Source organism: Triturus cristatus, chromosome 9, assembly GCF_964204655.1.
Source record: "Triturus cristatus chromosome 9, aTriCri1.1, whole genome shotgun sequence".
Lineage (NCBI taxonomy): Eukaryota > Metazoa > Chordata > Amphibia > Caudata > Salamandridae > Triturus > Triturus cristatus.
Genome location: NC_140592.1, coordinates 1,192,183,855 through 1,192,196,649, shown reverse-complemented (window position 1 = coordinate 1,192,196,649; position 12,795 = coordinate 1,192,183,855). Strand labels below are relative to the sequence as shown.

The 12,795-nt window shown below is 47.3% G+C and overlaps 1 protein-coding gene across 2 annotated transcripts in view; it reads left to right on the top strand.

Annotated features, from left to right (window-relative positions):
• The window catches only part of ZFYVE26 (zinc finger FYVE-type containing 26), a 740,905-nt gene that overhangs the window by 300,224 nt on the left and 427,886 nt on the right, over positions 1 to 12,795 (top strand). For both annotated transcript variants that reach the window (XM_085627201.1, XM_085627200.1), the window contains exon 20: positions 3,637 to 4,385. In XM_085627201.1, coding sequence (XP_085483327.1) covers positions 3,637 to 4,385 — 749 coding nt within the window. The remainder of the gene's footprint in view (positions 1 to 3,636; positions 4,386 to 12,795) is intronic.

Here is a 12,795-nt window from a genome sequence, read left to right as displayed (position 1 = left end):
CTCTCTGCAGTGGTGGACTACCACAAACCTTTCCAAAGGTCGACCGTTCCTGGACCCGGTTCCACAGATAGTACTAACAACTGACGCATCGCTCTCTGGCTGGGGAGCTCATCTATTACATCTCACCATGCAAGGCAAGTGGTCACCTCAACAGAAGCTACTCCATATCAGTCATCTGGAGTTACTAGCGATCTTCCTAGCCCTAAAATCCTTTCAGACACAAATTTTGGGCAAAGCACTCCTAATCCGCACAGACAACATGACAGCCATGTATTATATTCAAAAACAAGGCGGGACACACTCTCCACAGCTCTCTCAATTAGCACAGAGCATATGGAGATGGGCCATACCCCAGAAAATCTTTCTCCTAGCCCAGCATGTCCCAGGAGTACAAAACACTATAGCAGATCTACTCAGCAGACAAACACAACAACTCCACGAGTGGGAACTTCACCCGCAAGTTCTTCACCCATACTTTCAAATGTGGGGGCATCCACAGATAGACCTCTTCGCCACCCACGAAAACAAAAAATGCCCAAGCTTCGCCGCCAGATACCCACACCCATTGTTCAAAGGCAATGCGATATGGATGAACTGGTCAGGCAGATTTGCGTACGCTTTTCCGCCTCTCCCACTAATTCCATTAGTAGTGCGCAAACTACAACAGCACTCCCTCACACTAATACTAGTAGCGCCAACTTGGGCCAGACAATCGTGGTACACCACACTACTGAAACTATCGGTAGTACCACATCAAAAATTACGCCTCTCTCCACACCTCTTAACCCAGAACCATGGAGAGGGTCAGACACCCGGACCCAGCTCAGCTCAACCTTGCGATCTGGCTCCTGAAATCCTAGAATTCGGGTACCTAAATCTTCCTCCTGACTGTATGAACGTCCTCAAAGAAGCTACGCCGCCAAGTGGAAACGTTTTGTTATCTATTGTCATAACAACACCATCAATCCACTAGATGTGTCCATTCAACACATCATAGGCTACTTACTCCACCTACAAAGGTGCAATCTAGCCTATACGTCCATTCGACTACACCTTGCAGCCATAGCAGCTTACCTACAAAACAGACAACATCTCTCACTCTTTCGAGTACCTGCCATTAAAGCCTTCATGGAAGACCTTAAAAGAATAATTCCCCCCAGAGTGCCACCCTCACCTGTGTGGAACCTAAATATTGTTCTCACCAGACTAATGGGACCTCCTTTTGAACCCCTACACAAATGTGAACTTCAATTCCTAACATGGAAAACTGCTTTTCTTGTAGCCATCGCTTCCCTCAGAAGGGTCAGTGAAATACAAGAATTTACTATTCAAGAACCTTTTCCACAAATGCACCATAATAAGGTGGTTCTCCGTACCAACCCAAAATTCCTCCCCAAAGTCATTTCTCCTTTTCACCTAAACCAATCTGTAGAACTATCAGTATTCTTCTCGCAACCACAAACTGTTGCAGAAAGAGCTCTTTACACACTAGATGTCAAACGAGCCTTACACTACTACATCGAGAGAACACAACCTTTCCGTAAGACCAAACAACTGTTTGTCTCTTTCTCTCCACCACACAAGGGCAACCCCATCTCCAAGTCGGGGATAGCTAGGTGGATTGTCAAATGTATTCAAATTTGCTACCATAAAGCAAAATGAACGCTATCCGTTCCCCCTAAATCCCACTCTACACGTAAAATAGGGGCTTCAATGGCTTTTCTAGGGAACATCCCATTAGATGATATCTGCAAAGCAGCTACATGGTCAACACCGCACACTTTCACCAAACACTATTGTGTAGATGTGCAAACTAAGCAACAAGCTAGTGTGGGCCAGGCTGTACTCAAAACATTATTTCAAACCACTGTAACAGATACGGGTGGTCGCCGCTAACGGTGTGTACTGCTATATAATCTATGCACAAGTGTGTAATCTGCAGCTCATATGCCTCGAACGGAATATACTACTTACCAGTATGCATCTGTTCTTGGCATGTAGAGCTGCAGATCTACACCCACCTCCCCGGCTACCTGTATCTGTTCCAGCTTATCTTATTTAGATAACACACACATGGGCATCTTCACTGTTATTACTACGCTCCATCTTTCCCTGCTGGCGAAAAACAATCTGAGGATGGAGCCGAAGCCCATGCGCAATACGATCCAAGGGAGGAGTCACCGAACTCGTGACTTCCAAAGACTTTCCAAGAGGAAAAACAAACTACAAACATCCAGGCCCAACACCAGATGGCGATCTATGCACAAGTGTGTAGATCTGCAGCTCTACATGCCAAGAACAGATGCATACTGGTAAGTAGCATATTCCATATATATATATATATATATGTGTGTGTGTATATGTATATGTATGCAAGCAATAATAATTCACTTGGCAAATGCAACTGTTGGATGCATGGAAAATAATATGAAATAAACAAACAGCAACTAATTCTGGACGTCCTGCAAGAAAGCAGAAAGATATATACCCTAAATACATCAGATGATTACCTTTAATGTGCACATACTCACTCACATATCACAAAGTCAATATGATTATAGCCACTGGAAACTGAAGGTGTGCACTGACAGTCAGGCATCACAGAAACTGTTATAGCCACTGGAAACTGAATATGCACACACAAACAGCCACGCATCACAATGGCACTAATCACAAACAAGATAGATCACTGGCTGCAAACTTCATCTTGGCACACTCCAGATTGGGGGATCCACAGCCGGGGACAAGAGACTCAGCGAAACCGGGAATAGCTGCACTGAAGATGCGTCCATCATTCAGGCTCAAACAATCCCGGTTTCTAAGTCAACAAACCTCAGCTTTATAGTTTCAAAACTCACTAGAAGGTTCGAGAGACCTTCCCTCTGCACCAAGGAAACTTACTGGAATTAGCCACCTTCCATGCAAGCATTCCATAGGCAAAAGGAGTTCCCACATTCCCTCTGCATTCTCACATGTTCCAGCCTTTATCTTAACGAAGCTTACGAAAGCCTCACAACCTAAACAACTAGAGCACTCTGGCCTGCCTGTACGCGCAAAAAGCTCAAGCAAGACAGAGTCAGAATTCAGGATGAAATGAAGGCATGTCAAAGCCAAGAGTAAGAACTTCATAATACTTCCCAATGTACAACACAATGCACATTTGTGCACCACTGCCTATAGCATCACATAATTTATCTCTTAATGCACATTTGAGCACCACTTTGTAACACTGCACTTTGAGACCAAAAAGTACATTCCACACCTCTCTCTCTCTCTCTCTCTCTCTCCCTCTCCCTGGCCAGGCTGTTCTACTCTGGGACAGCTCCCACTTTGCTAAAACTGTAAGATTACATGAAAGAAACCTTCAAGGAAAAAGGCATATTCAGGACGTACATTCAGGCTCGGATAAAATAACACACCAAAAGTCATTTAAAATCATGGTAGTCAAAGGTCATCACATGGTTTCAAACCATAAGAGTGCCTCTAGCTCTACACCAGACAGCACAAGTCCAAATACGATTCATGAAGTGCATATTTAAATGATACAGGGAACTACTTGCGATTTGCTTTTACCCCACAAATGCAGTTTCTAATGTGCTCAGTCATTAAAAGTATTCATGATTTGTCTTTCTGCAGACTATCATCATTGTTGTGCGCTGAAGACTTGAATCTGAATGTGCAGCAGATTATTGTGAACTGCTGTTGCAGGACCTTGCCTATCTGCAGCTCAAGGAAACAGAGCCAAGCTCAGTCCCTTGTCACTAACCTTTACATGTTAACACAACAACTGACAGAGACTTGTCTGCCAGACTCAACAATGGCAGACCTTCGTTTGTTCGTGAATGGTGAGCAAGGCATCTGCGAAGAACTTTCTTCCTCACCTGGAGACTCCAGCCAGTATGCTCTTACTGCTTCTACACTAGAGTTTCTAATATCCCAGTCGAAATTAACTGCTGTCATTGCATGTCTGAGTGCTTCCAAGGTACAGAAAGCTCCAAAAACAAGCTTGTCTTGGAAAGAATTTATTGGAAGTAAAAAAGAATCCCCACTAGAGATAGAGCAGATTGCCAAAGAATGTGAACTCTTGCTACAGGGATTTCAGATTCTGCAGAGCTTCCTGACTGTAATGCTTGAGCCAGTGGACACTATCAAAGAGGAGGAGGGAGGCAGCCCTGCCAGTGCACTCTGTGGCAAGCCATGTGTATCTCTGATACTGTCCGGCCTACATTCTTCCACAAGTGCCAGTGTTTTAACAGAGGCTTTTCAGCATTTACTTACATCAAAGGACTGGCATAGAGCTGGAATGCTCTTGGACATGTACGCTGGCCATGTTGAGGATCTGCCTGCAGTGAGAGATTTAGTACTGTGCTGTGCAGCTGCTGAGGGTAAGTTATTTCACATTTCTTTCACAGTATATCAGTGTATTTGTATTTATAATGAGCAAATCCAACAAGAAAGCAAAGAAGTGTTATTGAATGATTTTGAATTGTGCATGTTAGAAATGGGATTTGTGGTTGGCTAAGGCTTGCGCCAAAGCCAGGCAGAAACCGCCACTCTAGTCAGGGCAAGGGAGTTACACGCCGAACATAACCCCTGCTCACCCCCTTGGTAGCTTGGCACGAGCAGTCAGGCTTATCCTGGAAGCAATGTGTAAAGTGTTTGCGCAACACACACTCACAGCAGCAACACACTAGGCACACCACAAAAGGAACTCCACACAAGGTTATATCAAAAATAGCCTTTGTATTATCATAAACACATTAGAAACATAATCACACAATGTACACTGTGCCAACTGGCACGGGCAATATTCACAGGGGATTATATACAGGACCAGGCCAATCGGGCCCTGGTCAGAACCATCAGAACAGGTAAGTAGAACACAAGTAATGAAACACATTACGCAATAGGCCTCATATCCATAAGATACCCTCCTAGGTATAAACCCCCTACGCACTAGGACATCAGCATCCCAAACACATTAGGCATAGATCATCATAAGCATAAACGCTTTATACCATCTCATTAGGCCTAAACATCACAGCATAACATTTGCATTAGGCATCATCATATTATGCATTGGTCATCACGTTAGGCAAAACACTACGCATAAATCACAGTGCCTAACATTATCCAACTGTCCCCAGGCCAATCTGGCCTTCCACTGGGGCTCAAATGTCCTTTGTCCCGCAAAGTCAGGGCTGGCTGCCAAAGCAGCAAAAGCCAAGTGCTCAATTGCGCTGGCCTAAACGTAGCAGCTGGCTTCTACTTGCTGGGAAAATGAAAAGGATGGGCACGGGCATTCACTGTGCCCTCTGTCCCCCACTGGGACTCTAACAGAAAAGATGGCCCACACGTTGCAGCTGCCGGTAACTGCTGCGCAGCTGTGGCAACAACAACTGCCCTGGCACTCTCTATGCCCCTGGTACCCAAAACAGTGCCCCACAAGCAATGAGGACGGGCACTCAACGTGCCCTCTGGAGTTCCATTCTGGGGCCCTGTAGATAGATTTTCCTCCACATGCAGCTGCCCGTGCTCTCGCGGTACAGCTGATGTCACAAATGAGCCCGTGCACCGCAGTGCCTTGTTAAGTCCCCCTCTGGGACTTCTGACCAACTTGCACCCTTGCTGCAGTGGCCCGTAATCGGCGGTGCAGCTGGGGGGGGGGGGAAGCACGCACTGCCCCAGCTGTGCCGTGGGACCACAAGACCACCGTGCCCACCTCAGCCCCCAATCACCGGGGACAACTCTGCGGGGCTCCGTCTCTCTTCCCTGAGAAACCGGGAGGCTCTTGTCCCACTTCACCCGGGGTGTGTGGTCGGCTCCACCGGGTTCCTCTCGACTTCACGGGACTCCTACCAGGTGCACGGGTTCCCACCAGCTCACAGGATTCCCCCTTGATCGCAGGCTTCCTCCGGCACCATCCAGTGCGGGGTGGGCTCCCACCTGGATTCTTCTTCCGGCTCGGGGGAAGCAGGCCACGCCCCCAACCAGGCACCGCCACCTGACTTCCTCCGGGCCGATGTCGGTGGCTCCTTTTTTCTGGTGATAATGCGGGGTGGGCACCCGCCTGGAATTAAGGATTTTAAGCGGGGTGGGCACCCGCAACCAGTACCAAACGCGGGGTGGGCACACGCCGTATCCGGTCACCACAGTGCGGGGTGGGCTCCCGCCAGGTACACACTAATGCGGGTGGGCACCTGCGAGGTAAAAAAGCACGCAGAGGCAGGGTGGGCACCCGCTCTCACCACACAACTGCGGGGTGGGCTCCCGCTTCAATAAGGAGCTGAGGGGGGAATCCCACACGCCGGAATTCCCTCGCAGCCTCGCACTGCAGCAGGGCTAGCTCCTCTCTCCTCAGGCAATTAACTTACAGCACTCACGAGGCGTTAGAAAGCCATGAAGTCCTTAAAAGGCAGAAATAAGAGAGTCTTTGGTGTTGAGGAGACCCCAGCAAAGCGCAGCCAGGCAGGCCAGCACGCAGGGACCCCCAGGAAACAACAGCTGGGTCCTGCGGCGGTTCCTCCTGGCAGAGTGTCCTCCCAAAGTAAGAACAAGCACACCCTTTCATGGGGTCACAGCCCCTTCATTTATAGGACATTTTCCTTTGTCTGAAAGCACAGGGCTGGGGAAACCAGATGCAAATGGTTTTGGAGCACTCGGTTTACCAGGCTCCTCTTTCCTATTGTTAGATGGGGGCTCGTCATCAGACACACCACAGGGGGGCGGAGCCAGCATTCACTAGGGCAGGCACAGTCCTATTTAAGGACCAGGGACTTCTCCTCCTACTACTCAAAATGTAGATGTCCCTTTCAGCCTAGCGCTGACTCATCCTGCACCTCCTGGAGCCACCCACACCTCACCAGCCCCTGTCACTCAAAAGCCAGATATGCAATTCACATCAGGCAGGCAAACATATAGCACACAGAAATGCCAACTTCTAAAAGTGGCATTTCTCCACCAGTCACCATAAATTTGCACACACCATTGCGTAGCATTTATCCTCATGAGTTCATACACACTTAACTCGACCCTGCACGCCTCTCATAACAGGAATTCCCATGGGCACACTTATCCCCATGCATTCCGATGGGAGGGCAGGCCAATCTCACCACATGCACTCAGAGAGCGCACCCACTTTAAACTGGACAGCAGTGCTAAAGTGCCTAGAGGCCTAAAACCACCAACACTACACAGGGAAAAGGCTAGGAGACAGGCAAAAAGTTTAGGGGTGAACCTGCCAAAAGGGCCAAGTCCAACAGTGCACATAGGGAATGCATTCCGTATTGGCTTGGCTGTGGGTGGTCAGATGGGATGACACTTCCATTCGGACCAAGAGACGTAGAGGATTTGGGCCACTAATGATGGTGGATTGGGTTGCATTATGAATTCTTTCCTGCAGCGCAGGAGCAATGGCAAAAGCATGGCATATGGTGGTATAGAATACTGAATTCTTGGCTTCTAGTTTCCCTGTTTTCCTAGAATTGAAGCATTTACTGCTGAGACCCGTATAGAATTTTCAGGTCACAGGTTCAAATCTCTGCAGACTCCGCTCACACGTTATTTTTTCGATGATCGAGAATATTGAATCACATTGAATTGGATAATTGTAACACCTGTTGGGTACAGTGCTTCAATTCAGAAAGCATCTATCGCAGCAAGCACTATGTAATAAACAAGTTTATCATTATATAATGTGCACAAAACAAAGCTAAGTATTTGTGTTTATTGATTTCAGGAACTCTTGATTGGTTTGGTCAGGTCAGGTCAGGTCACGTCAGTTCGAATGGACCTGTGTAAGGTTTTCAGAATAGGATTGCACATGATTAAGTAAATGTGTTCTTTTAGGTTAACATACAATTTTTTGTGCATTTCTGGAAGATATAAGATAGATTAGACTCTGTGTTTTACTGTGCATACCTCTGCAGATGATGGGTGGGCTTACCTGAAAACCAAACCACCTTGTAAATAAATGCCGTCACTGTCCTCAGTGAAAATGTTTTCACCCCTCACCCATAGCTTTTGTTTATGCTTTGATTCTTGGATAACTTTCTTGATAAATTACTTCAGGTGGGTGAGGGGATAATCACAGGAAATACATTATTTTAACTTACACACTGCTATACTATTAAGTACTTACGGTGGAGATGAAGTGAGGGTCATGTGCTCAAAATGCGGGTCACTTGAATCCTCATCCATACCAAACAGGTTGTCAGTTCGATTCCAGGGTTCAGTCTTCAGATGCAGGTGTTTCTCTTCTTGAAGAAACATTTGCTAACTAAAGCAAATCAGCTTCATGCAGATCCATGTTGGTGTCACTGCAGATCAGGTGTGAAAAGGGCATCAATTTCCAAAGGCCAAGTCTTGCTTGGTTTGACTCTTTTCCGGGTAACAATGAAGGGGGCCGCGTGTACATGCTTATTTCGGAGCCCTTTCTGTGGTGCAACTTGCTGCAAGTTATCCGTTTCCTTTAGCCTTGCTTGAAGGAGATTTGCTGACTTGAAAGATGTGTGTTTTGGTATTGAATGTTTCTGCAAGATGAGGTGGCCAGCTTCAGACTCTTTACCAAAAGAAACCTTATACAGTGGTCCATAAGGACAAGGTTATCCTTTAGAGTTTAGACAGTTCCCTTGCTTAAGCATTTTTATGGAATTTCACATTCCTCAAGAAACAATATATTCTTTTTAAAGCCCAAACCCCATTTTTCATCTGGTGAATGAATACAATCTGAACTATTTTCTTTAAAATACAGCTGCTTTCACAGTGTGAACTTACCCTTTCCCCAAAAGCCATTATTCAGGAGAGGCTAGCTTGTTGTATCTTAACATCCTTAAGGCAGGACTTCATACTCTTCAGATCCTTCATGCTCATTCCACCTGAGCAAAGTCAGCATCAGTTGCATCTTAAAGACGCATGTCAACCACATACTTTTCCAGGACAACAATAGGTGGCACCTGGTTTACTTTCCAGTAGTGCTCAGTGGGTACTTTCTTCAGGAAGGGTGCAGTTGCAAACCACAATGTCATGCACATTAGAATTGCTTGGATCCTAGTAAAACATATAAAGTTTTTCACCCTCAGCGTGCCAAACTCAGAATTCAGGTACACAGCCAGTTTAAATGAATCCAGGAAAGCACTGTAAGCAGTGATTACCTTAACAGAACTCTGCTTGCTGGATTCTTTTTGCATGAATGTAAGTATTTTAAAACATGCATTAACTGATCTGTGGGTGAAAATTCCCTGAACCAGATCCAGAGAATTAGTTGTCATGTCTGCCTGCATGACACTATGTTTAATTGTGCAAAAAAGAAAACACCAGTTTGGTGGGTTGTCTATTGAAGTGGATTTTTGACTGGGGAAATGGGGCATTCCTGTCAGCTACCTGACAAAAAGATAATGAACATTCATCAATTTTGCGTGTTCATTTTCTTCGCACTCTAGAAAGCTACTCTTGCTAATACGAGGAGTAAGCTCCTTTACCATTTCAGAAAGGAACTGTGCACATGTTCCTTGTGTACTGCACCTGAGTGACAGTTATGTAAATTACATATAGTAGACCATACATATGGTTCTAAATCTATGATTGTCCTGCATTTTTAATCGCCACCCACTGCTGTACATTCTCTACATGTACTCTTGTTCCAGTCCCCAGACTGTACCTGGATGTTTTTGGCTCTGGAGTTCAGTAGATTGGTCAGTCATCCTGACCAACATTTTGCGACCCCACCGGGCAGCCGAACGTATACCTGGTGGTCAAGTGCAACATTTTTTTCTCTCCTTTTCCACAGTTTTGGCATCCCTATTCACTGAAGTTTCCTCATTTTGTACTCCAATGTTTTTGACATATTTGGACTATGTCCACATATTGGCCTATAAACTTTGTGTAGACTTACACACTCAGGTGTAGGATAGAACCCCACTCATATTGTCCTGCGGTATTTAGGGGGATTCCCCATGTTACCACTTCACACAGCTTGTGTTCCCATATGTCCCCCATAAGCTTCCAAGTAATGGAAGCCCGGTTGGTGCTTCTGCACTGACTGCTTTCCCTTACCCCCTAATGCCTCCTACACTTTGGAGTACCTACTCACAGACTAGGGGAAGAATGTATTAACCAGCTTGAATTTGCATATATGGACCTTGATAAAATCTTCCAGCAGTGGTGCTAGACGTCTTAGCCCCCCCCCTACCCCCCCGCCACCCCTACCCCCCTTTTGCAGGGCTGTACATTCCAGCAAAAGAGCCATTTTTTGTTCCTGGTGTCATGATCAATCGTTGGATCCACATTCAAGCAAAGTTGACCCACATTCCCCAGTTCACTGACTGTGATCTCAGCATACCTGAGCTCCCTTGTCCAAGGTTCTGTGATTAAATGTAGATTTTCCACAGCCTTGGTGGGCTGAAAATATGGATTTTATTAAGGAATGTTCTCAGAGGTTCTGTATTCTCTCTTCTAAGAACCTGTTTTTCTTGCTGCTGAGTGGTGGCAATAAAGGATTTATTGCATAATGTTGGCCTCCGTGTCGTGCCATAGAATTTTCTTTCGTCAGTCCATTCTTGAGGGGTCTGCAGTACAAATATTCTCCAACCCTTTTTTTAGTTACATAGTAGAACCTCAATTTGGCACTCACTTTCTCAGTGGGCCTTCCCTTCAAGCTGCTACACCATGGTCTTCGAAAATAGGTTTCTTGGAAAGCTGCTTTTCTGCTAACTATAATGGTGGCTTGATGCATCAGTTATTTTTAGGCTCTGTTGGCCTCGTCATTCTTCACAACTTTCCTTTAGCTTTTATTGTATTGCTTCCACCAGATTCCTGAGGAGCTGGCTGGGAAAATGAACAGCGCTGTCGACTACTTAAAAACAAAAATCTGACTCAAGTATGCCCCCTGGGGGGGGGGCGTGGCCAAGCCGCCAACTATAATGGCCGCGCAGGCTTGAAGCTCCGCCGCGGACCCTTTTGAACATGTCCTCCCTGGTGGCGTTGGTGGATCTGCTGAGCAGCCACGTGCTGTAGGAAGGTTCGGAGGTGCAGCCGGCACGGAAATCAATCTGGAATGCGGGCACGGTTTGGATCGGCCCGAAAAGACTGGAGCAGGTGTGGCGTGGCCTAACATCCAGCTGGAAGCCGGGGACTTGAGTGAGTGGGACCGGCCTGTGACGCATCTCGGTTGACGGAGGCGGCGCCGCGCCCTGGCTGCAGGACGCTGACGTAGTGAGTGTCTGCAGCGGGGGCGCACAGTTGACCCATCAACCTACGTAAGTGGTCCCGCAGATATTCCCCGGAGACCCCTTGGTGATAGGGGCCTCGGGTGAGCCTGGGGACCAGCCATCGGGCAGCGAGCTATGGGATCCGCGAAGTTGCCCCCCGCGTCCATACCCTCTGCTGAGCTGGCGCCCCCCTCTCTCCTTGTGTGATTGTATGCCTGTAGACTGAGGACTGGCACCTTGGTGTACCGGGTGTGCGGTGAGCTGGTCGATAGCGCTGGTCTTTAGCAGCAGAGACAGCTGGATTCCCGCACTGGGAACAAAGTGAGGTATACTGCAGTGGTCCAAAGTGGGAGCTACATGTTCCAAGGGCTCCGCAAGAATTACGTGACTGCATAACAACTGCGGCGCATCAACAGACCTCGTGGACGGTAACTGCGTGTGGGATTGTCCTGTGACCTCAGGCTACCTGAGCTGGGTGCGTTGTCATTGTAGAGCGCCCCTGAGACAAACTAGCACCACGAGACTGATCACCAGGAAGTATTGGATGGTGGCAGGGGTCGTAAGGACCCTAAGCAAACTGCCCTGTCCTTTAAAACGGCTGGAACCAGCACAACTGCACAGTGGGTCGACATGGCAGAAAGCGGAGTGCCACACACGACGGAGGCGGCCGGCCTGAATGCCAGGTTGTTGAAACTTCGGGCAGGCTTCAGGGCGCTAGACCCTTGCTTTGACGCCCTAGATAAGAGATTGAAGTCCGTGGGTGCTAGACTTGATCAGCATGAGGAGCGCTTAAGCATGGCTGAGGGCAGGATTTCTGACCTAGAAGATGGCACCACCCAGACAACCAAAATGTTAGACAGAATGGAGAAGCTTATTAAAGCAGTTGCCATTAAAAACGAAGATTTGGAGGTGAGAGGGCGGCATAACAACGTCGGAATAGTGTGGGTACCCGAATCCACCAACACCAACACGGTGCGGCTGGACTGGTTCGTGCAAATGCTCCTCACTGATCTTTTGGTAGCGAATTCTTCACCACCACATTCGTGGTGAAATGAGCGCATCGTACCTTGGGGCGGCGTCCGAATCCAGGCTGCCTGCCAAGACCAATCATAGCCCGTCTGCTCAACTTCAGGGACAGGGACACTGCTCTATTTATGGCACAGGAAAAGGGGCAACTGAACTGTCAGGGTTCATCAGTCTCCTTGTATCCGAATTTCACTGCGATGGTGCAGGAAGAGCGCCGCAAGTACGCAGGGGTGAAAGCACATCTCCGGAAATTGGGACTATGGGATGCTATACCCCGCAAGGTTAAAAGTCGATGTGGATGGCCGATTGTGAATTTTTTACTCTCCCCATGATGCCCAGGAGTTTTGCCAAAAATACTCTTAGTCCGACAGACGGCGCGGATCACCTTCTCCACAGCATTTGCAGAATATACCGGATTCTTGAGCCAGTGCTGATCTCTTTACTGGCAGTTAAATAACTTTACTATCAGCCTTCACTTATTAATATGTTTTTGCTTGGCTGCATTGAACTGCCACTTGGGACGAATCATACCTACATAGGTCAGGCACTAGTGTGCCAAGAA